The sequence below is a fragment of the Larus michahellis genome, chromosome 1, assembly GCF_964199755.1.
Source record: "Larus michahellis chromosome 1, bLarMic1.1, whole genome shotgun sequence".
NCBI lineage: Eukaryota > Metazoa > Chordata > Aves > Charadriiformes > Laridae > Larus > Larus michahellis.
In genome coordinates this window covers 59,924,052-59,949,829 of record NC_133896.1, presented here as the reverse complement: position 1 = coordinate 59,949,829, position 25,778 = coordinate 59,924,052, and the positions used below count along the sequence as shown (strand labels likewise).

The window sequence follows — 25,778 nt, the reverse complement described above, 5'->3', positions numbered from 1 at the left end:
TTTCCTACTACTTGGGGAGGGAACATGACTAAAGATGGCTGCTGCCCGTTCCCTGCTACCGAGGGAAGAGGATGCATCCCAGCTTCCCAGCTCTCGGTGCCGGGAGAAAAAGAAAGGGCAGAGCTGGGCATCGGTCTCTCCTTGGCGCTAATGGCAGCCGCCTTTGCTTTTACTCCCTGCAGCTGGGCTCAGAGCCAAGGGAATTATATACAGCCATGGCTGTGCGCTGAAAGGAGGAGGAGGAGGAAGGGTAATCTTTCTCAAGGCTTCTTGCTCCTCTCTCTGATGTCGTCCTCAGCAGCAAGTTTCTCTTCACCTCAGAGCAATCTGTGAGGATCCCAGCTCCTGTCCCCCAGCTCACGGCACTGAAACGGGAGAGGAGAAGATGCTATTAGCTCAGTTTTAGGGCAGTAAAAGAAATTTGGCACAAAGCAGCCATCTCGTCGTGTTGGCCTTTAGACAAGGAGGTGATACACCCCCACCCGATGCAGCTGAGCAGCATGAGAAGGGAAAGCCTCGAAGTTTGAGTCGCCGCAGGCTTGTGGGTTAGTTACTGAGCAGGAGCTGATTAGACAGCACAGACCTCACTGGCAAGTTTTAAGTTGCGGTGTCAGCAACCCTAAAGTGATTTTTATACAAGGCCGTGTTGAATTTGATGGGAGAAGAAATATCCTGAAAAAAATCTATTGATGGCAAGAATTATTTTTGCTGATTTTCAGAGAAGTACCTCAAAGGAGCAGGCTATAGTGGAGAAAGAGGCATTGTGGTCGTGAGGCTCCATAGGCAGAGGGCAGTTTGATGGCGAATGAGGAAGGTGCGCACAGGGACATGCCTGTGCTGATAAAGGCAGCACCGCAGCATGTTGTTTACCACAGGGAAAATAGGCAGAGGGAGGGGAATGGCCTGGAGCTGCCACAACCTCTCTTACACTGCCTGAAAACCAGAAGTGCCCAAAGCAATGGTGCCTGGACTCTTGTGGCAGGGCCTGGAAATCAACTCTGAAGGGCTCTCAGCAGAATTTTCTGAAGTCCTGCACAGATGCTCTTGCCCTTTTGTTTGTGTGGCAGTGGTGAGTGTGTGTACAGAGGAATATACACAAGTTTGTGAGACTGTCTGGGTTGTAAAAGCATTTTTTCTGCAGGAGGTGTTTGGCCGTGACTATTCGTGTATTTATTTATTGGTATCTAGTGCTGAAATGAAGTCATACCAACTTTTACCTCCTATAAACTAGCTTTCCCCAGACACTGGGCTTCTGCTCTCCCTTCAAGCCTGCTGCTATGATGGGTTTTCTCTGGCTGGCAGGCTGCTGCCTGTGCTGTGCTGGTAGCCCGATGTGTCTGGGGGGTGGCCTATGGAAAGGAATCTGCAGCCATTTCCGTAACTTTGAAGGTGTTTCTGGCTCTGGCAGTTTGCTGACAGCCAGGCCTGTTTCCCCTTATTTCTTGTGGATCTCTTCGCTTAGTGGAGTTGTTTCCTGTCGCAACTCGTGGGGTTACCTTGTGGCCTTCCCACCTGTCCCTTCTTTTTCTTGCTTTGACCACAGGTTGCTCTGTGAGCGTAAGTTCATTTCTGCACACGTGCACACCCTTGGAAAATAATCTTATGAGGGAGGTCGTTTTATTGTAGCAATATCCAGGGACTCCAGGTAAACTCAGGGACTCCTATTTCATACTTTGTCCAAGGAAACACATAGGAAGCGCAACTTTTTCCCTGAAGACCTGTAACAGTAAATTCTACTGAGCCTGGTGCATCCTCTAAAGTCACCAGGGGATGTATGTTATAGGTTCCAGAAAGAGGAAGAGCAGAGTCAAATCAATGTAACGCTGTGCCTCAGCTGTTGGGCGGGAATAAACTGGAAGGGAGAAAGAGGACAGGAGTGGTTGAGTACCCACCGTGGAGTGACAAAGGTTTGAGTAGCTCAGTGGCTGCTGACTCACTACGTTGGGCTCGTACCAGCGTGGAAAAGATCTCGGTAGCACCTGTGATTCCACTGGTGTGAACAGGGTCATAGGACTGGACTTCAGAGAGCACAGTTTGAGCCCTGCTGTAACAAAAATTCACATGACTGATTTTACGTGTATGAAGAGTCCTTTCAAAATCATTGAAAATACTTGAGTACGTAAGTCTTTGCCAGATGAAGACTTTGAAACACACAAATTGCATTAATTTCTGTTGCCCACATGAGGTGATTTTTTTTTTTTTAATATGTCATGTGATGGGGAGGGGAGAGAATATCGTGAGGAGCTTTGTTATGTGCATGGAAGTGTTTCAGCCTCTGTCATTTAAAAACAGACAAGCAAAAAACGAAACTAAAAAGCAACAGCTAAGTTTGAAAGCAAGAAAAGACTGTCTTGCTAAGTAACTTCAGACTGACCATGTTTTAACAGAAACGCTACAGAACACCATCTGTTGAAAACCAGTGCTTTATTTAGTATTATATGTTGGAAGTTTATTTTTTATGCAAAGACAAACACAAAAAAAAGCATCTTTGTTTTTTTGCAGAGAGTTGGATTGAACGATGTCTCAATGAAAGTGAGAACAAACGTTATTCCAGTCACACCTCTCTGGGGAATGTTTCTAACGATGAAAGTAAGTAACTTGTCATTCATTTAAAATGAGTGTGAACGCATCCAGGTGCTAATTTCCTGCTATATGTTGCTACATCTTGGTGATATTTTTAGTACTCTGTAGTTTGAAGAGTCAACTTCCTTGATGCATCCAATAGTTCTTATTATTTTTTTTTTCTGGAATATTTGCTATTTTGTATTATTTAAAAGGCAGTAACATCATCTATTAGTTAAAACAACCAGAAAAATTTGTGTGTCATTGACTAAAGTTTGCATGACCTCTAAAATGTGCTGTTAGTATTAGCTCATGAGTAAAACCATCTGTTTTGTTTTTCACCGGTGAACACCATGCAGTTGAAATACAGGGAAAATTGTGCTGTTTTTCAATACTAGTATGTGAAATCATACACATAAAATCTTTAAGAATTAAACAATCCAGAGTTATAACAAAATCATATATTACATCATGATAGTACTTCCTTTTTAGTCATAGAAAGGGAACAATTATAAATCTAGCTGATTTTTAAAATAGCTATTTTTTTCTTATCACTTCTATTTATGGTAATTTTAGATCTTGATTTTTAAAAACAGCAGGTAATTAAAAAGACCCCTAAATAAATACCTTAAAATAACATAACTGTTGCTTTTCAAAACTGTAAGACAATTTTTAGTTTCCCATTTAGTTTTCCCTGTTTATGTAATTTCTATACCAGTTAATTTGCCTGAAGCAAAATACTCTTCACGTTCATTTTCCTCTCTGTATTTCATATGTTAGTTCATGTTACAGGGTGTTAATGCAGACTGACTTCTTTAATTCAGAAAGACTCACATTTTGATAATATTCAAGTACATAAGTTTGGAAAATGTATTTTTAATCACTTCTTAATTGCTGAATGCCCCTTTTATGTTTTTTGCATTTTAAGAGAGCTACTTTATTTTGATGTCACAGTAAAACTACATGCCTTGCAGCACAGTGTTCTAGTGGATCAAGGAATTTGCTATGTCGAGGCCCTACTCTTAGGGTTCTCTTTTGAGGCAATATCTCTTTTGAAGGAGAAAGGAGGTGTTAGAAACATGGTATGTATTCATGACTCCCCAGCAAAGGACAATGGGTAAGAATCCTTAAAGACAGACAATAAAACATGGATACGTTTGGCTTTTTTGATTTTTAAAAATTAAGGAATTACAGATTAGTTTATCTTTAAAAATGAAATTTTAGTGAATTGTAGTGAAAAACAAAAAGCATCTGCTTGTTAATTTGCATTTTACAAGACTCATGCTCACATTTAAACTGAAAGCACGTACAACAAACTACCATTAGTTTTGCAACCACCTATTTAGGGTAACAGATCTAGAACAGAACACAGGAGTCTTATAATTACGACATTATGATTTAAAATTTTTTTAACACAGATAGTGGTGCTAAATAATTATCCTGACAATAATGTCGTGAACTGTAAGTCTAAGGACAAACTCACTAAAGTCAATAGGTTTGAATTCTGAATTCTGAACCTATTAAGAGTCTGAAGTCACATTTCATTCACTACAGATTCTTTCTGTAGCTTTCTCAGTAGCATCAGAGTGAAATGAATTTCATAAGTCTCACAGGATAAAACTTCCAAATACCTAGGGGCAGTAAGAAGTGGACCTGCGTGGGTTAGATATTTCAGACAAGGGCATTGAGAAGATAGCATGGTTGTTCATTCCGTTTTCCAGTACTGGAATTAAGAGGGAAGTGATGATAATGAAAGGCGGCAAATTTAGAACTGATAAAACAAATACATAAACAAATTTATACCACAATTTGTGTGCAAAAGACATTGTAACAGTATGTAATGGAAACCCAAATGAGACTGAGAGTTGATTTCATCAAGCTTCTTTCTTAATAGCCAGTTCTTCCAAATGCTTCCTCTGTGTTGATACCAGCATTTCTGCAGTGCAGATAGCAGAATTAATCCACCTGAAAAGTCATCCTTGCTTCTGGGGAGAGGGGAAGGGGAGAGGGTGAAGAGGAAGGAGTAAGAAAGAAAATAAGCCACTTGCCCAGCAGCAAGAAGACCAATAATCTGTGAAATCCAGAACAAACTAGAAGTTTCACCTTAGAAATCATTGTTTTATGTGCTCCTTTCCAGCCCTTGAGTTCTCTCTAACATTTCTCAAACTGCCCACACACCAACCAAGAAATTTCCAAACCATTGTGCCACTCTTTGTCCAGCCTCTGTCATACATTTACAAGCAGCAGGAGGCAAAATGTTTTCAGAAAACCTATGTAACCCTATTTGAATTCTTCAGAACAGTGCTCTGAATGGAGCTCCAGTTTTCATCTGCAGCCAAAAAAAGGCATCATCCATCTTTGTCTTGACTACTTAGTTTTTTGTCTCTAAATACATTAGGTAGCTGTTGGCTGGACTTTACCAGAGAAAATGTGGCTTTGGTAGTGTTTTAGGGTTATTTTTGGCCTTGCATCCAGTGACGACTATGAGAATTTGCACTGTGACCTGATAATGTTGTTATTCAGTATCATGCTTGCTCTTGTGACTGTTTTTTCCTGGATGTTTTTAGAGTTCATAGGGTTTTAGGACAAGAGTAAGAGTTTTGCTGGTCTCCTTTTCTACAGCTGAAGTATGCTACAGAACCATACTTCAGGCCACAGGGGTCCTTTGCAATCTTCTAGTCTCATCCAGACACCTCCAGGCCACTTGAACCTGCATTACATTGTGAAGGGAAGCAATGACTCACAGCTGTGGATTCTCGTGGTCTTGCTTCTTCACGGGCTGCTTCTTACCCTCTTGGAACCTTTTATGACCCCTCCCAAAATACAGCTTTTACACTCTAATATAAAAATTCTAGTTAAATTTTATTTGTTTCCTTTTTTTAAAAAATTTTTCCTTCCTCCATTTCCACACTCTCCATGTTAATTAAAAGATCCAAATGGAAAGGGAACAGTTCAACCTCATATCTAATAACTTAAAAAAATACCCACAACACTTTCTGTGTACTGTGCATTGAGCCAGATTCACCAAACTGAAATAGGGCTCTGTAAGAATACGATTCAAGGATTATGAAAGTTTCAACTTCAGTTCCGTGGGGAAGGAGTCATGATGTTACATGATGAAGTGGAAGGGTTGCTAGTCCAAATTTTTTTCATATTTAGAAATGTGAATGTGTAGACAGTTCATGTGAGAAAAAAGATTCAGACTACTTTTTGTATTTCAGAAGCAGCGTTCAAAATCTGTGTTAAAACTGGCTGAAATGGAAGATTTATCCAGCAGATTCTTTGTTTGTTTTGTTTTATTTGAAATAAAGCTCTTACTCTTCCATTGAAAAAATGTCTAAAAAAGAGCTACTTGATTTTGTTGAAATTTTCCTTGGGGAAAATTCTTTTTTTCACTCGTACCTACTCAATTAGAACTAGGCACCCACGTTTCTCAGAGGGTTTTAAGAAATCCCACTATTTTGAAAGCACGGAATACATGTTAATGAGCCTGAATCTTATTTATGGCTATATGTAAGTAAAAGACAAGGGAGCTTCTTACTATCAACTTAATTTTAGATAAGGGCAAATCACTTTTAAGAACAGTAAGAACCTGGACTGCAGGGGTTACAGAGGAAGAGGCTATTCCTCTGAAAGGTGTGGAGCTACCTGAACTAAGGGAAAGATTTTTATCTGTATAAAGCTACTAATAACATAACACATTAGCTCTTTAGTGGTTTGGAGACACATGCAGGCAGCACTGCAAAGTACAGGACTCCTCTATTATCTCCACAGTGGAAAGCAGACCTTTAACTTCACTTCAGTTATGACAAACAGACTAACATCAACATTTGAGGAAAAGGTGTACCAATGCAGCATCTTCACTTTATGGATGTTCCACTTACTGTGTTTAAGGCAGAATGCCTAAAGCAGCGCTGAGCATAGCTCCTATTGTCTCCATGTCTTCCTCCAAGAAGCAAGAAATCCCTTGAGCTGGACCTAAAGCCAGACAGCAGAGTTAGAGGGCCCTACTGAGAGTTCAGGGAAAGCCACAAACATGCACAAGACAGAACTCTATTCTGGTGGCTTTGATGGAGAACTTTGCTAACAACTCTGTCTTTTTTCCATTCAAAGAAACTTCCATGAAGTTTGGGAAGAACTTTCTCTGATATCTCTGGGACCCAAGAAGTACTATTTTTCTAGTACATAAATTATCCCAGTTTTGAGACTCGTCGAAGGCCTCTTCTGTGCTGAGAGTTTTACTTGCAACTAAGCCATTAACTGCTTTCAACTTGGGATGACTCCCAGGTTTCCTAACTAGCCAGGTACCTTGAAGATAAATGCCTTCCCTTGAAAGCTGGTAATCCTACTGGCATTGGAGTGAACACACTAGATCTGCTCCTAGCAAATGGGTTTCTCCCTGAGGTGCTATAGAGCTGCCATGTGTGTGAACACCTGCAGCTGTGCATCAGGAGCAGGGTTTTTCCTCGGAACTTCAAGTCCTTTTGCATTTGTCACAGAAGAATTGCCATCTCTGTTCTTTGACAGTGCCTTGGAGCAAGACTTCTTTTCAGAGTCTTTATTTCATATTTTTTTTTACAAAGTACATTGGGCTTTAAAAGTATTGAATTTTAAACGGTATGGGTTCATTTTAATTTACAGTCTTGTTCTGATGGGGACTGATAAAATGACAGGCCAAAAAGTAAAGGAAAACAGCATTCCTTACCTCTTTCATGCCGTACAAACAGATCTGGGATCGGACCTGAGTCAAGAGCTACACAAAACATTCCCTGATCAATAGGGAAGCCATTAAGTGCCCCAAACATAAGGAATAGGGATATTTATTATTTTCTGCTACTCAATTATCGGATGAGATTACATTATTAAACTATACAAGGTAGAATAAAGTGCTTGTATATGTAATACTGAAACTTTGTATTTCTAGGCCCCCTCTATTGCTATACCATGTGCAAGTCTTTCCATCTATTTAATAAGTAAAAGCTTCTGAAAATAAATATTTTAGCCAACACCTGGTGGAAACGAGAAACATTTTGGCTGAGACCTGATCCATTGGTAGAAAACACGCGCAAAAATTTTTGTTTTCTTGTACAGAGACTTAATTTTGGGGGAGACAAGCACTAACTCTGAAAATTTCAGTTTTGTTGAAAATCCAGTTGCTCAATGGGTAATATTTTGATGGAAAATAGTGCTTAAAGATATTTTTTTTAAAATAAGTTCAAAGTCCTTGCTTTTAAGGGACAGTTAATGGAGAAAGCTGAAGAGTCTTGAAGAAGGATCCCAGGAAGCAGACATACTCGAGGAGGGGGGTTTAATGTGCAGCTTATGATCTTATTGTGATTTCTGTTAAAACAAATCCATACGTGATTATGGCTGATTTGTAGTGTTTCTGAGGGCAGGTTAGGTAAAGCACCTGCTCATAGGTCCTTTCTCTTAATGCAAGTGAAAAACAGCTGGGTGAGGGACGGAGGGGATGTAGAGACTCTAAGATTGTATAATTTAGTCTGATTTAGTGCCGTATATCCAGGGGAAAATGCAATTCAGTTAGCACAAGTGAAAGCCATCTAATAACAGACTTTTGAATACTAACCCCCTTAAATCAATAAAGATAATCAGAAGGTTTATTCTGGGGAGGGGCGAGCAGTACCTCTTGGTTTCGCAGGTAGAGGTCGTTTAGGATTTCTGTGCCTTAGATGAGTGGTTACTTAGATCAGTGACTTTCTGATTTACATCCCCCTAGCAATTTCCAGTGAGGTAGAAACAAATGTGTAGTGAACTTAAAGCAGTGGATAATATAGGCTTTGACACTGGCATAGAAAATACTGATGAAGAAAATGATGACTTTCACCTGGGAAAGCAATGACCTTAACTTGAACAAGATGACAGTGGGGCACAGGAGGAGGAGGACCAGGCCCCCACTTGCTGCTGATACCTAAAGGTGGCAGCTTTGGTGGTTGTACCTCGCTGTGGCGTTTCCCTCCCTGCCACGGAAAAGGCCCCAGCCACCACTTTACCCCCTGCAACACTTTGCTGAGAGGTACCGTTTATAACTAGTCCCCTTTCACTTTTACCTCAGGAACGGTTGGGATGCCACTGGCTGCTGAGCACCCACAGGGCTCTGGCAGGCTCGGCCAGCCTGCTCGTGGGTGGAAGCTGCAGCAGCCTCCATGCCCCAGGCTCGGGGGGCTGCCATAAATCCCTCCCAGCCCTGGTAGCTAATTTTTTCCCTGGCCGGGATGCTGGGGAAGCCACAGCAGGATGCAGGACTGGACCGGGCTCTTTAGGCTGGCTGCCTTTTGCCCCGCTAGAGCGACCACGGGGCCTGCCCCACAAGGGACTTTCTCGCCCTCCCAGAAGGTGCTCTCCCACTTCTAAAACTGGGCTCCCTCATCTTCTGTTGCCTGGAAAACCGTGAATCCCAACCCAGAAGGCTCTTCCCGCCCCAGAGCAGGGCAGACATGGCTGCCCCCTCCTCCCCAGGGGAGGCTGGAGTCAGGCGTGCTTTTAAGGTGTCTGTGCTGTCAGTTAAGGATAAGAAGGGCAAAACGGTTGGTGTTGTGAGGGGGGACGGCCCCGACTATTTTAACCATCCAGTGGTTTAAGTCCATGTTGCACGGCTTTGCCTTCCACTATGGAGAAGGTTTTGTCCCCCCGCTGCCGAGGCCGGGGGCTGTTGTGGAGCCTCAGTGGCCGGCGGCAGCCGCAGCCGCTCGGCATTCAAGCCCTGTGTGCCGAAGGCTTGTTGCGTGCCGACCGTTTGTTTAGGAAAAACAAATGAAAAACACAATTTAAAAGCGATTTGAAATGTGTATGTTGGTCCTATGCGCTGAATAAAAGCAGGCCCCTGAAAGGCGCAGGGAAGGAGTGTGGGGTCCAATAATTAGAGGCCCATTGTCATGCAGATGCAGAAGAGGGGCTGCCCGCAGTGTCTGCGGGGGAACTGTAAATCTGGATTTTCCTGACATTCAGGGGACCGGCCTCACAGGCTAAAGGATGTTCGGTTAACACAACTCGCCCCGTATGTAATGGAAGGAATATTTGTGGTGCGAGGGCCGAAGACGGCGTTTTCCAAAGCGGGGTTTTATTTTTGTGCGCCAGTTCTTGGGACTGCACAAAAGACCTCCCAACAGGGTCTGACGTTCAGAGGAGATAGCCCACCTCCCTTAAGATTCAACATCATAAAAGGATCACTTAAAGAATTTCTAAAAGTTAATGGTATGAAGAAATGAAACTCGTAGCGTGGCATACAGGCGCAGTGTTTTACCTTGTCGTTTAGGTAGCAAAGCCTTCTACGCTTAGCGCTTTCATCAGGCACAAAGTTGTTTGTTGTATCAAACACAGTTTAATATTTCCATGTTTCCCAAAGAATACCATTTTTTGGGAGCACTGATTGTGCTTCGCGCTCAGCTTTCACTTAGGAATGTTTTATACGCATCACAAATCACAATTAAATATGAATTATTCTAAATCATACTTTTACACTTTTTCAAAGAACTGGGAAAAATCCAGTATTTAAAACCAGTTTTGTTTTCTTTCTCTTTTTGTTTATACATCTTTTATTCAAACTTTTAGAAAGTCAGCAAATCAGAGAGTTACCTTGGAAGCAGTTAATGAGGATTACTATCAGAAAAATTACCTGAAAAGAAATAAAGTATCTTATAAAATTTTTTTTAATTTCAGTTTTTCTTGTTCAGAATTAATCTTGGTCAATTTGTAAACATCTACTATACATCATATGTTAGGATCACAACAGCGGATGAACTCCATTTGGTGAAACGCCTCATCTAATATAAAATTTGAGTAAGGCAGCTGTTCCCTTAAAGTAGGTGAACATCTTCTTATGTTCTGACGTTCTGCTAGAGGTCTAAGAGTTGTTTGTTGTTTATTTTTTTTTTTTCCATGTAAACTTATCCTTTCCAAAGCTGTTATTCCTGTGCACCGCTCTGTTCCTGCTAACAGTGATGTTTGCAAGCTTTATTGCCTTAAGCAATACCTACAGATGCTAGCTTAGGGGAGCATCATTATTGACGCTTCCACAATTTGGCAGATATTTTGGGAAAGCTTTGACACTGGAGAACACTTTTTTTTTTTTATCAGATAATTCCTTACCAGTTTACAAATGCCAGAGCAATTCCTGCTGAAATTACATAGTATTTTTTTGTTTCTTAACAGATGAGGAAAAAGAAAATAATAGAGCATCAAAACCACACTCAACTCCAGCTACACTGCAATGGTAAGATGCCTTTTTAAAAAAAATCAAGAAAACCTGCTGGTGTTTTTTCTTATCGTTTTTCCAGCTGAAGTGAATAGAGGTCTTAAACATCTTATACAGTTCTAAAGATACTTTCACTGTGTATGTGTTTAATCTTCTCATTAGCATCCTGTACAGCATTTCTTAACAAATGTCTTACGGGATTTGTTTGAACATAGGAAACCTCTGATACAGTTTAGAAGATCTACTTGGCATATTTGTTTGCCACTTTGCCAGCTGGTGTTTTGTGGTTTGTCATCATGATGATATTTATTACAAAAAGAAAACAAGTACTTAGATATTTTTTTCAAGACTCACGTTTGTTTCAGCGTGTGTTGAAGCCCACCCTTACTGACTGTTTTACTGAAATAAGATATCTGTAATTTGGCATAGAAGACAATAAAAGATGAGAGTTTGGGGTTTGATTCATTTGCCAAAATCCCCTTGCAAATTTAGTGAGGGGGGAAAAAAAGGAAGGGTAATTAGGAAGAAAGAAAGAAAGAGAGGATGGTGTGAAGAATGTTTGTGAGTCAGTCTAATGTTCTATGAAAAACGAACGAGTGCTGTTCACTGTGATTTACAGCGGTATTTTTGGCTGCACGTTCTGTAACATTACATGTACTTCTGACATCTCTTTCCTAGGGTATCTCTTAGACTTTTGTTGACTTTTCCTTTAATTTAGGTTTTTAAGTCTGGTTTAACTTTCTTAATATTGTGAGTGATCAGGCATCTTTCATGAGGTTCCTCGTATCTGGTAGAACAGGGCTCTGTTACAGAGAAGCCTTGGAGCATGCTTATCTGAAAAACCGTACTCCTTAGCTTGTTTCAGGCCTTTTAAAGAAAGGCGTTTACTTCACCTTTAAGTATTTATCATAGTTTTCTGGATGAAAAAATGGCAAAAAAATGTGGGAAGTTAGCAAAATTATTTTTCTGCTTCTGTCAGTCTCTTGGGAGGTCTAAGTAAACAAACAGCAAAGAATAATTCATTCCGTTAATTTTACTCTTTCTGCCTGTGAAATTCTGTGGTTCTTTGAAATATGCATAAAGAGGTCTATAGATGATTTAATCTATATTTACTCTTTAAAGTTGATTACTCAAATTTTAGATTTAAAAAAACCTCCAAACCCGTGGGTTGATTTAGGATAGGTTGCTGCAAGTATTAGGTGTTCTGCCTTGAAGAAACTTGCAGACGCTTCCAGTGCAAATGCTGAGATATGCAAATATATATAAAGGCATTTTGTTCTGAACTATTGCTTCTTTGCATCTATTTGTTTCACCAAAGTGCTGTTTTTCAGAAGTTCAAGAAAAGTGAATAAAGAAAGGGAGTGACTAGACAGAGAGAATATTGTTAAAATAATAGTGAAATGTCATAGATTTACTTTATTATTTTCTATTATTCACCCAAACAACTTCCACACAGTTCAAAGAGGATAAGAAAAAAACTATCTAGCTAAAATAAAATAGCAGGCAGGGTTTACCAGTCCCAAATTCAGAATAATGTTTATTTTGCAGTAGAGTCAGCTAAGAGTCTTTTCCACAGGAGCAAATAACATAGTGGCCAAGAAGTCAGAGTTAATTAGAACATGCCAATGATACTGTTCCCAGCAGAAAACATGCAAATACTGTAAACAGGCTTTTGCCAATACTTTCAAGTTTCCTCGATCATAAAGGTTAGTAAATCCCTAAACTCCTGGGATATTGAGCTCTGCTGGAATGCAGTGTGCACACTAATGCTCATTCAGCAGTGTTTGCAATAGAATCCTAGGATTTTGATTCTGAAAAGGCTGCTTACCTCATCTTCCCTTCCCCCTTGCTAGTGTACTGGCTTACTACCTGTCTGTTGTGTTATGTTTCTTACACATTTTTACACATAGGTCAGATATTCTCCCCTTTGAGTCTTCTGGAGCATCTGCAATTTCCTCCATCCAATTCTCCACCCAAAAACACATGAGGGAAAAGAAAGGAAAGAAGTTTTCAAGCGTAACTTCTTTAGCTGGTGTCAAACTGAATTATACGATTGGGTCATTTGTTCATAGACCTGTAGGTAAAACTTTCCCGGCCTAATAGCCATATCATAGAACAGTTTTCTGGTGGTTTCCATATGCTTTTCAGCCTACGTACTGCAGCTTTGAATTGGTGTTGCCCGGAGAAACTCTGCTACTGTGTTTGATACACTAAACAAAATTACAAGCTCAAAAATGTGAACAAAGTGCTAAAGTAGCAAGCTTGCCTTGTGTGAAGATGTCGAGTTTCCACTGTTCTGGCAAAACAGACACGTTAACATCAGGTTATTTGTACTAGCAACCCATGGGCCAGTAAACTATTGTGGTCAGCACTGTACAAAAGGTGCTCTGAGCACTTCCTGTAGGTGAGCTTTGTGTTTGACAGTTCTACCTGCTTAGGCCTCAGACCAAATTTTTGCGCAGTGAAGAAAGACAAAAGGCTAAATTTACCTGAATATGCCCTGGGTAAGCATGTGTCCTACCCTCCTTCTGGAATCTCTGGGACTGAATCAAGTGATGGAAGTGGTGGGGTAAATTATTGACAGTATTTCAGGATAAAGTACCAAACTTGCTTTGTTCTGGCAAATGGAAGCACCAGGATTGTCTGCAGTGTCTGGTGTCTGACAAATTAAAGCTGGTCATGTTTTTGCTGTTAGATGCTGCTATCATTTACAGCTAATGAAGGCAAGACTGTGTTGGAGAACCGAAGCAGAGGAAACATCAGTAGCAAGGAAAAAGAAGAGGGGGAAAGTTGTAGGGAAAGTGAAGCAAGACATAAGGGAAATACATACATTTTGTCACATGGCTCGTATTGCCATCACCTTTATTAATTATTTCTTGCCTGGCATCTTGCTGAAAAGAGTGAACAATGTCAATCCCATAGGGATCTCTCTGCCTCTCCAAATGCAAAGTACATCGAAAGCTGAAAATGAGGAGGAGGAGGAAGTAGCTGAAGACGCCAGAAGCATGTCTGGATAACTGTCAGCCTGACTAAACATCTGTTTCCTGGAGACAGGAATGATGTTTCTTGTTTTGTTTCGTTGATGACACAAAATGAAGTGAAAGGCCTAGTAAATGTATCATTACTGCCAAATACATCGTAATTGGGGAAGCTGCACCAGCCTGAATTTAACTGTTAAGGCGTGAATATATCACTAACTAGTATCCTGTGCTTATCCCATGTTCCTGTGTTCATTACTATTGTAAAGCTATAGCTTGCTAAATACTAGTCTCTAAAACATTCATGATTATTTCATTGGTGATCTGGTTGAGCAAATTGTAAGCATGAAACTTTATTTTACCTCAATTTGCTCTGTGTGTGTCTACACATGTGTGTTTACTTCTCCAAACACAGAATGATTCAAAGCAAAGACAGCCTAATTCCATGCAGTTTGGTGGCTTACAGTGTAGGTGCTCCAAATAATAACAGTATTGTGAAGCTAAAGATAACAAAACTATTCTATTTTTTGGAACATTCATAAAAAGAAGTAAAAAAGAGGAAGGTAATGCACTGCTACGTGATGGATTCTCCCCAGATTAGTAGTTTCACAGAAATTGTTATAATGCATCAAAATTAATCTGTTCTAGAATCCTTTATGTGATGAGCAATGGTACCTCACAGTTGTTCTGTTGCTTTCCTATCTAAAAACAAGTCTGTAACAAACTACAGACCTGACTCTGCTATGGAATAATCTCATTTAATCTAGAAGTATATAAGTATAAAGAGGGAAACAGTAATAGGGACAGATAAAATTGTCATTCCTCTGGAAGGATTAGGGGGCTTATTGCTATACTGTAGTGGTACAAAAGGTCTCATTGTGAATTACTGGATTTCACATGGCTTTATTAGGACAGTTAAAATGTTATATACATATTATTTCTGGTAATGATTTGTTAGGTAGAAGATTGAGTTCATTATCTTTCTATAATACTGTAGAATGAAGCTGAATTCAAAATATGATAAAGTTGTTAAATGAAAGACAGGAAAATAAAAGAAGTGGAGCAAGATGGGTTTTTTGATCATTAAAAAAAAAGTTCAGGTATAATGGAGCATTGTTCAGTGTCAGACTAATGACTCTCTGTGAAAGAGAGGAGAAAAAGAGAAAAATTCATCAGATATGAACAGAAATAATTAACCGCTTTTCTTTCTGTCCTGTCTTGGTCACGGAAGCTGACATTCCAATTAGCAGCTATAGTATACAAACGAACTCTCCAGGTTTTGAAAGGAGGTTTTGTTAAAGTGCTATGAATTTGAGGAAAGATGCCGTGATGATATTTCTGTAGAAACCAAGGAAGAATAGATGTTGCTCATACAAACTGATTCCATTCATCTAGCCGGATATCTTATTAAAATAGTTTGCAGTCACAAATGATCACGATAACTGAAATGGAAGGTAGGTAGGTCCTGAAAAAGGCAATGAAGGAGAGAAACTAGATATTTGGAAGGTGTTCTATAGCTGTCAAATGACAGGGGGTTATTTGCTGTAAAATTGGAGGTTTTTGAGAATACGTATTAATTTTCTAATATGTTCAAGAGGAAGTTGCACCTACCTTCTTCTCCTAGCCAGCAGACATGTAACTATATGCATATGAGTGACACCATGGATGACAAGATTAATTCTGGTTTAAAGTTGATGTGTATGTAAATACCTCATGAACTTTGTTTGATTAGCAGTCAGAAAAATGTCATTTCAAAGGAATGTTTCTTCTAATCTATAGGCTTATAATGAGCCCAGTTTCAGATTTTAAAGATGAAGCATATGCCTATTCGTATATTTGATCCATAATTTAAAACTTTATATTTGTGTGTTTGCATGCGCAAGTGAATAATAATAGTTTCTACAAGGCAAAGGAGGATGTTATTTCATTATTTTATTCAGGATTGTGTTCAGATTGTGGACTCTTTTTTTCACTTTTCCCATAAGCAATAGCAAGAACACATTATACAGATATGATTTTGTGTGCACTCTTGAGTATTTGCAAATAACTTGCACATCTGCTTCCTCAAGGTATGGAATTTTGCAGTTGGACAGGATTGAAGAGTCCTGTAAAGAATGAGACAATGCTTCCCCTTAGTGAATGTTTGTTGTTTGGTAGTTGTTCGTGTATTTGTTTACTGAAGGATGGTTTTGGTGTGTAACAGATTACTGGTATATTTTTTCCTAAAAATAGCACTTTTGGAGCATGGTCAAAACTCAATATCCTTCGTGCTAATCTCTACTTGCTTGAGAACTCACAGCCTATGTTTTTGATAGCAAACATGAACCAAATGAAGCAAGTAAGCATTACGGAAGTGAATTGGAAGGACCACTCAGGAAGAAAACACTTAGGAACCAAGTAGACAAGCAGAAGCCAGAACGTTTGGTCTTAAAGATGCAGCTTTGCATACTGTTTACCATACAGGACATCCAACATACTTGCAGTTCTCTCTGTTTGATATTTGCTTTTTAAGGCTGGAGGAGAACTATGAGATTGCAGAAGGTGTTTGCATTCCTCGAAGTGCTCTCTACATGCATTACTTGGACTTCTGTGAGAAAAATGACACGCAACCTGTTAATGCCGCCAGCTTTGGGAAGGTGAGTCTAAATAGCAGTATGATGCCCCAAGCTCTCACCTGGTTCAGTTGGGTTTGGATTATTGAAAAGAATTAAATCATCATTTACCATTAAAGTTAGAGGTAGATGAAGGGAATCTCTTATGTATTCAAGTTATTGGTCAAAGGCTAAGATTTTAACTATTTAGAAGGTTGGAATAATTTCTAATAATAATTCAGCTCTGGAATACACTCAACTTTTTTTTATGACTTGCAGCCCCAGACATGGTATACAATATTGGCAGTTTGGAAGTTGAATACAAGTCAATGTAACCCCATCTGCATTGTGATCTGCCCTGCTTTAGCAAATATAGATATATTTTTTTTTTTTTTAAATCAAAGGGTAAAATATCAATCACTTAATTCTGGGCCCTGTCTATGCCGTTCTTGTAAGCACAGTACGGAGATTCCTGAATTGACGATATCAGCCCACACTGGCAAATCCACATAGTGGGGTACAGTGTCTCCAGATGTGAAAGTCCAGAAAGCATCTAACGGCGTTTGTGTGGCGCTGCAGGTACAGGCTTCCTCTGCAGTGTGATTCCTTGTGCTTCTGCTTCCCAGCCTGGCTCTAGTAAGAGCCACTGTGTTTATCTCCAGACTCACAGCGGAGATGCACTTTTAGCACAGATGCAGCTCTGCATAGTCCGGATGTGAGCAGTAAAGCTCTTGTGTTATACATCAGTAGCAGACATTAATGGCCAGCTAGGATGTTAAGTAAAGTACTTATTTTGGATTTGCTTGTCAGGTGATGTTTTTCTCTCAGTGAAAAATAGGGTGGTATTTTTAGTTTTTTATTTAAGACTGAAATTTTATTATATAATGTGTCTCAGGCCTTTAAAACTTGTAGGCTGAAAAAAAAAAAAAAGTGTAAAGTTTGCCACTGTTTTTCAAATGCTTGCAAGCATGAATCTGAAGCCGACTGTCCTGACAGCTGTTCTCTTCCAGTGTTTGCAACATTTGTTCTATAGAAGTGCTGGGTATTCAAAGAAGGAATATTGTTCCTAGGGTAAGTGCCTGTGTAAAGAGTAGGTGAAGGAGAAGAATGTATTTAATGAGGTGTCATTTGCTATAGTGCGTCTTTATGTAGGCAGTTTAGCAAGGCAAGTAAAGTGTACCATGTTGTAACGTTACTGTGTTTGTTGTGTCTTAAAGACATGCATAGCTCAGTTGATTCTGTGTTAGGTTTCTGTTTAAATACACTGCATAAGTGTGAATGAAACTTTGTTGTACGTATTATTGCTACCAAGTGCTAAGTATAGAGGCAACGTGTAATTTAGGAACAGTGAGAACAAGAAACAGATTTCATGCAGGCTAACACATTTGGAACATGGGTAAAATTTACACGATGCTACTTCTGCTGCTGCTAAAAGCTTCTGTAAACTATAAGGTGTAAATGTTTTGAAATAATTTAATCAGAACATAAATTTACCAGGGAATTCACCAATTTTCAGTATGCATCAGTCTTGTTATACTGTATATTACTCCATTCTCCTTCTCCCCTGCCCCTCATACGCATACACCTGTTCATCAGTAGGAGTACCTTGACCTAGCACTAGCAGGACAGGTACAGGGTCTTCCATCCAAAAATCATGGCATTCCAATGTGTTTTTCATGCAGTCGATGTGTGTTCCAAGTGTTTTCCACTTGGTTGCAATAAAGTTCTGAAGCAGTGATGCGTGAAACTTGTTCCTCTCTTCTTTTTGTGGAGAGGAAGCCATACAGAACCATCCTAGTACTGTACATCCTAACCTAGTGTTTTGTGTGGCCATTACTCTTGGATCTGGGAACTGAGGTTTCTGTACAGGTGTGTCCAGGAACCTCAGACAACACCGACACAAATATTGAAGTGGAACAGGCTTCTACATCTGCAGAACATGGAGCAGACCCCAGTGATTCTTTCCAACCTATTATTGCTAAGAAAATGTACTGCACAGTCATGAAGATCTGCAAGGCAGACACCCACTTAATCAATAGTTTGTGGTCAGCTTCTCCTTAGGAGCAGGTACATGCACGAAGTTTTAGCCAACAGAGTTGTTATCATGTGACTTAAATACCGTATTGGCAATGTGTGTCGTGTAAATGCCTTGGAGGCAGTGCAGTGAAATAGGTGTTATTTGAGGGCTTCCGCTCTTAGCTGCTGAAACAGAGACCCCAGACATGTTTGTCCTTGTTGGAAATCCTCAAGAGCCCTGCAGCTGTCATCTTCTCCAGAGAAAGGAGTTAGTTGTTCTGTGAAATTGTAGACAGTTTGCCTTTCAATAGACCACATTGAATTTATGATTCATGTTTGAACTTTAGCTCTGTGCGCAATGTTAAACATTTAGGCTTTTTCTTTAACAGACTGGTAGTTTTTAGAAAGAGACATGGAGTTCAGCACATTAAAACAATCTGTAGTAAGTAACATCCTAATGTATTGTAACATACTCAGTTACATCTCAAATAACAGAATAGCATTGATTTCACTTTTAAAGACACCAGTGGAGACATTTGAAACTTGTCTCCAGAATCTCTCCAGATTAAGGTTTTGTAGGCAACGCTTCAGCCCATGTGTACTTCTTAAGTGTGATGTCAGTAAAATACGTCCACAACTGAGCATGGAAGGGAGAACAGACAAGTCATTCTTGAACAGCTGAACTAATGGACCTTGTTTCCTACCATCTCCTATGTTCCCAAAATCAACAGTTTTACCTAAATCTTATACAATATTTCCATATTTCCCTGCAGTACTTCCAATTATTTCCAGGTCCCAGTCACTGCATCAAAGTCTTGCCTCTTTCAGTTTTCTCTCACATCTGCTGCACCTTTCTACGTTATTTTTAGATTCACTCATGTCTGTCTGTCTGTTTGCCGGTCTCGTTTTCTCTCCTTCTGGCCCTCCCCCCGGCTCCCTTGCTGACAGCTGGGCAAGAAGCAGCACATGGGGTGGCTGGTTCAGAGCAATAGAGGTGTTGACTGGTTGCCTCATACTCACGGTTGTCCAGTCAGGCAGTGCCAAATGGCTCAGCTAAAGGTAGAGCTTTCCTCCCTCTCTTGTCCTCAGCGTTAACAGCAATATACTCTCCACACTATCCAGCCAGTGTTTTCTATTAAACTTGTAGGATGTGGGCTGGGCTTCAGGCTTTTGGTAATATTGGATTAGCAAACCAAAAAATTGTCTGGGGGGTGGAGAGATTAACAGAGAAACAGTAATATCTCATAGAGTGTTTCCTGAGGAAACCAGGTGAATAGCAACAAAAGTAACAAGAAGAGGAAAGAACAGGATTACTGTATAAATAAACACCTTTTAAAAAAAAAAAAGCAACCTATTCCCCTAAACCAGTTAAAGCACATATAAAATAAGGAAGACTCTAGTATAGTTGTTAATATGATATATTCTTGTATGACAAATGGACCTGTAGCTTTAATATGTTAGCCAAGATTTTAGTTCTTTACTCACCCAATTAATATATAAAAATTACAGGCAGCTACACTGCCTAGTCTGTCATGACAGAACTTTTTCTTGCCTGCAAAAGATAGGACCAAGCTCTCTTTTACCCATACACTTTAACTAAACGATGGCTAGGGACGGCCCTGTATTCACTGGTTACAGCTCAGCATCAGAAAGTGGAGACTCCAGTGTAAAACTTTGGCTCTTACTGTAGGCAGCAAACTATATTATATTCAGCAGGATCAGGATTTCACCCCAAAGTGAAGCAGAATAAGTAAAACTGTTCCATACAACCAGTGAAAAGACAGTGAAGTAAAGTGAGGAAGGGTAGGCATGTCACTGAGTTATAACAATAAGATGTTGCATATGAGAAAAAGCTTTCTCCCAGTGAACATGTTTAGACTGTGAATGAGTCTTCAGGCAGAAGGAGTGAAAGCCCTGTTGCTGAGGTCACTTAAAAAAGACGGTGACCTTGTGCCCCTCAGCCCTGTGCTGCAAATGCCTCCAGCTCTGCTCTGGGACCCCGTGGACTCGCAGAGCAGTTTAAGGTGTTTCCAACTGGAAGTTCTGCCGCTGCCTGCAGTGGGGAGGGCTGAAGAGGTGTAGGTCTTTTTCTGAGCAATGTGTTTACATGAAGGCTCTGACTCATTATTATCACTGAGTTTAGCTGCAAACACTAACTCATTCTGAATTGGGGCCTTCATTGAATCAAATTACTTAAAAAGCAGGAATGTTTTGAGCATTTCCAAATCCCCCAGTAGCTATTGCGTATGGATGGGTTGCTTATGGCTTCTTGGTTCTCTTCTAGATGTAACGTGTCACCCAGCTGTTCAGCTGGGTTGGCAGGCCTTTGAGCTTCTCTTTCAGTTTATTTCCTCAGCCAAGACTCATTTTTGTTCTTTGTTTCTTTTGAGACCCTGTATGAACCTTATTTTCTTAGTCAAGCCTGTTGGAGATGTTATCTTCCTCCTCTGCACTGGTTTCCCCTCTCTTCCGTGTGCTCAGTTCACTGCTTTAAATTTACTGTGCAGTGCTAAGTCACCTCCCAGACTGCCGCATCTCTCTCACAGAACAATTTCTCCTGGTGCAACCTCTTTTGCATCCTCATGAAGTGTTCTTCCCACAACTCCCATATGCCCCCTGGAGGTTAAATATTTTCATCTTTTGTTTTTCTTTTTATCCTTCTGGTGCTTTCCTGCCATGTCTTTTTCACAAGCAATAGTAAATTAATATTTGAAAAGGAAAATGAAGGATGCTGACACTGCAGGGGGGCTCTCCCCCAGCCTGAGGTCCCTTTACATCACTCTGGCAGAATAAAGAGGTTTAACAAGGATGCATGCTCACATGAATTTTAGAGCTTCTTTATTGTTCCCTGAGTGGCTTTGCTGTAAGTGAAAATTAGATGCCTATAACTTTATTTCACTAAATAAAGAAGGTTAAAGTCCACAATAGATTTGTAATATTATTTAGGAAATAGATCTTTTACACTTTTGACCAATATTTCCACCCTATTTAAAAAAAAAAAAGGGCTGAAGCACAGTTATACCAGTAGAAAAGTGCTTTTTTTTTTTTTTTTTTTTTCCCCCAATAGTGTACTGTGCTCCAAGGAGGTACAAGCTGTACCAGCCAGAGTCCACTTTTATCACTATGCACTGTCTCTATGCCCAGAAATTTTGCCAGTAGGACTGCTCCTCCTAGCATGATTAACATAAATAAGATTTACAGTTTCGTGCTATCTTACTATACATATTTGATGCTTAAAAAGGACAGACAAGTAGCCTTATTGAAATCTCTTTGATAATGACACTACAATGTGATTGCATTCTGTTTTGTCTTTTTATTGAAATGCACGCATCTGGAATTGCCTGCTGTGCATAAGGAGATACTTCTCCTGAAGATCTATTTTTTTTGTCCTGTAATGTCAATTTGCTCTTAAGTAGCCTCAACAGTAGCTGGTATAGCAAAGCCAAATTTACTCTTAGTGCTCTCTTCTGATAGACTAAAACAGCACTTGTTTTATTATGAACAGTTACTATGTATGGAATGTTTTTTTTATTAGCCTTTTTTCTAGTCAATATAGAAAAGAAAAATAGAACTGGGGAAAAATCAATCTAAAGCTGAGGATGTGGTTTCTGTTATTGCATTGAAGGACTGTATCAGTCTATCAGTGCCATCTGAGCAGTCCCTGCTTTTCCTTCATCCCTTTTTAACAGCTAAGGTTCTGACCAAAGAACGGTTCACACCAGCATGATTTTTCTTCCTGATACAGAGTCTTCTAGGCCAAGCTCCTCTGAGGAGGCCATAATAGTACAAGTACTGCAGAAGCAAGCAGTCATATAAGTGTGAGGAGCGGGGATCCTACGGTGTCATTGGAAAGCTCTTTGTGCCCTTGGCTCTGCTTCACGAATCCCTTGTATTATTGCAGGTTTCTGACTCTTGCCTTTTTCTCCTTGAGCTTGACGAGTAAGAAAACCAGCAAGGACACCTGAGTTTCTTTGGAGTGACTTTGGAGTTACTGGCTTTTCCACTTCAAGCATCTGGCTTCTAGTTAGGTCTTAAGCATGTAGTAGAGTGGCCTCTGGGCTGCTGTACCTCATGCCTTGTCAACATGTCCCAGAGGCTGTTCTTACAGAGACCTAACAGGTCTGCCAGAGTGCAGGGATGCTGGCGCTCAGCCTTTTCCCACAGATATGGTGATGGCAGTTAAGTGTGCTGGCATCAGTACAGAGCAGGGGGAGTTATGCAGGGGTTTAGATCTGCTTGGCTTCAGCAAGTCAGCACTGAAAGTGGCTGCAGCTCAGCTAGGCATCTGAGTCAGAGCTTTCAATGTTTGCAGCTTTGTTGGGATGCAGTAATCTGTTTGATCATGCCTTAGGCTGAATTCCATCTGGCCAGTGGAGCTGCTGAAGGAGGATATTACTGTAAATAGATGAATTTGAGGAGAGATCTCACAAGCTTCCCTAAAGAGTCTGGTTCAGCTGGAGTTCCTCATGGTGCCTAATCTCTGTAGCAGGCAGAATTGGACACAGGCATTGGAGAAAGTGCCAGCAGGCTTCTCTGACTTGCTTTGCAGTTGAGATGTATCAGTGCTAGAAACAAGATCTTATCCTACAGCTAGACTGTGCCCTGTTCTACAAAATGATGGAAGTGAGTGGATCTAAACAGACAACAGATCTGGGGTCAAGAATACTGGACCTGTACACTACAGTCTTCTCTTCTGGGCCATGCAAGTAAGCAAGCAAGAAGTAGAAAGACTATAGACGCAGTCACACCTCTTCTCCTTTTCTTTGCACAGTTTGGTGGATTTAGGGGACAGGAATGATATTTTGTAATGGGCTAATTTGATTGTACTCTTTCCTATCAGTGGATGTTTCTTGGGGCAAAGATTTTGTCACCTCTTCTTCAAGGCAATGTGCTGTTAAGCCAGCCCCCAGCCACATTTGAGCCAAAAGGTGCCTGTTAGCACAGACGTTAATAATAACAGATTGCCTCAGGGCAGGATTTTCAAAAGCACTGGAGCAGATGAGGAAACCCCAGAATGGTCTAGCTGGAGCAGTACCAGGCCAAAGATGAATGAGCCTAAAAATTCTACACTTATCGTATAAAATTGAGGATATCAGTGGTTTTTTATCTCTTGTTTCACAGTGGTGAGATTAAAGACAGCATAGCTGTGTGGGAGTATAGTTATATTTGGAATCACTGGTTTCTTTCCTGCTGCTATGGCAAAGAAGCTTAAGACTGAATCGCTACAGTAGAATTTGGTAAATAAACACAAATCTTCTGTACCTGAATTCATAAAAGCAAACCGTATCTTCTAGATTTGGGACTTGAAACTTGAGGTAAATAGATCCAGGCCCTGTTATGAAGAATTGTTATCAGAGGAAAGAGAACTTAATCTGCTGTATTTAGAATCTCTCTAGAACCTCCCAGAGCTCCAGAGCCTGGAGCCTGAAATCTGTTTCTCATTCTGGCAGAGTACAAATGCTGGGTTGCAACTTAATTTGATTTTATTTCATTACCCTGGGAAGTTCTAGAAGCATGGCTAGAATTATTTCAGATAGAAAAGAACAAGAGTCATGAAGATTAACATCACTCTAGATCAGATGCACTAACAAAATGAACATGCCTTTTGAAAAGTAGCAGTTAAAATTATTCCAGGGAGAAGACTTCTAAAAGTCATCTTCTGCCTATTTCCTCAGAGAAAAAATTGATATTTTGACATAGGAAGGGAGGAAAAAATGACTTCAAAAGTTTCTAGACATCTCTGGTTTCTTCCATCCTTATTTGTTAGCGTGAACACGGATACATAAGATGCTTTATGAGATGGCTTGTGTTTCTTCCCCCCTCCCCACCCCCCCCACTTTTGACTCATATCATAGAAGAATCTAGATTGGGAAACATAAAGTTCACATTTGGTAGTGAATGCCATGAGGCGTGATGGGTCACAGTGTATGGATGAAGGCAGAATAGAAACTGCATTCCTCATTTTAAAGCTGGGGCTGGCTCTGCTTGTGTTGCAATGTCACAGTGCTGGAGATGTGAGGAGAGCTGCAATGGCAGAAATTACAGCTGGCAGTAATCAGGATGAAGGAATACACCTTTGCAGCTGTCTGCAGGTAACAGAACAACTCCTGCAGTTAGCCATGTCTCAGGTTAACAGGTTGTGCAGACTGCAGTACAGACCTTTACAGAGGAAGTGTGTTTTTATAGCTCATAAAGCTTGTATCTGATTTGCTTAGATACTTAAGTAACTTATTTCATTTTTATTCCATTATTTTAAGAATGACCAAAAATACCAGTAACTAGATATTTAATTCAAGTTTATTCAGACACCACCTACTAGGTTTAAAAAAGCCAAAATGGGATGAAAATCCTGTTAGCTCCAAGATCTGTGCAATCTATGTTGAGTGTTGTACTACCAGCATTGTAATCTCTGTGTGAGAGAATGATAAGGGAAAACTTTTCTTTCTTGCATTCACTTTGGCTGCCCCATACATTCAGAGTGGAAAGATTACTGCCTGCCAGAAAGAAAGAGGTCCCTTTATATTCTAAAGGCATTCCTAAAACGGTGTATCAGGATTGCCTGCAAAAGGGTTAGACGAATGCTGACCTGGGTATAGTAGTCCCCTGAAAAGGTGTAAACTATATTTATGTTGTTTTATAATGTAATGACTTCTATTTGGCTCTTACGTATACAGTAGGCAACCACTGAAAGAACTATGGAGGTGCAAAAAGATAAGGCGGTTCTTAATTTATTTTTTTTTTTAATCAAGAAAGGCATACGAGATCTTCTATAGGTATAAAGCAAGATCAGGTATTGGGCAGGGCAAAGAGGAGAGAGATGAAGAACGCAACTGAAGTTTAGTAACTGAGAAAGAAATTGAAGGAGCATTGGTTTCTGAGGCTAATAGTAGGGACAGAAGTTATTTGCAAGTGAAACTCCCGGTCTACATCTGTCTGAAAACCAAAAAGGCAAGTAGCATAAAAAAAATGCCTAACAGTTAAAACTGCCACATAATTTAGGTGGAATTTTACTGGGAAAATGTAAAACCTGTACCCTTTTACTCAGCAGATCTCATAGCGCAGCTGGATTTGTGGTCACTTTGGAGAAGTATGAGATGAAATTTCAGTTCCATTGAAGGACAATGGTAAAAGGCCTGTTCGCTCCAAAATTCCCTTGGATACCACCCATGAGATCTTTTTCCCACTGCTTCTGTTGAGAAGCCAGCGCTGCTGTGAGAACCAGGGACTGGGCTCCATTCAGAAAGCTGCTCAAACTGCGTGGTCTGTTCTTGATTCGTTTGCTTGCGCAACCCCATTGCAGTGATGAAAGGAAAATGATCCAACTTGGTTTTCAGATTCAAACCTGAATTTTCATGTCCGGCAATTAGGAACCTTCTTCCCTCCCCACCCAGCTGTAAAATTAACTCATTTTCTCTGTAG

General features: G+C 40.2%; 1 protein-coding gene across 5 annotated transcripts in view; it reads left to right on the top strand.

Moving 5' to 3' along the window:
- The window catches only part of RFX4 (regulatory factor X4), a 98,993-nt gene that overhangs the window by 17,330 nt on the left and 55,885 nt on the right, over window positions 1–25,778 (top strand). For 2 of the 5 annotated variants that reach the window (XM_074580888.1, XM_074580897.1), the window contains exons 2-4: window positions 2,503–2,589; window positions 10,732–10,792; window positions 16,265–16,388. In XM_074580888.1, the coding sequence (XP_074436989.1) occupies window positions 2,503–2,589; window positions 10,732–10,792; window positions 16,265–16,388 (272 nt within the window). Of the gene's footprint in view, window positions 1–1,858; window positions 2,590–10,731; window positions 10,793–16,235; window positions 16,389–25,778 lie in introns of those variants that run through there. The other 3 variants (XM_074580879.1, XM_074580872.1, XM_074580906.1) reach the window with 2 other exon arrangements.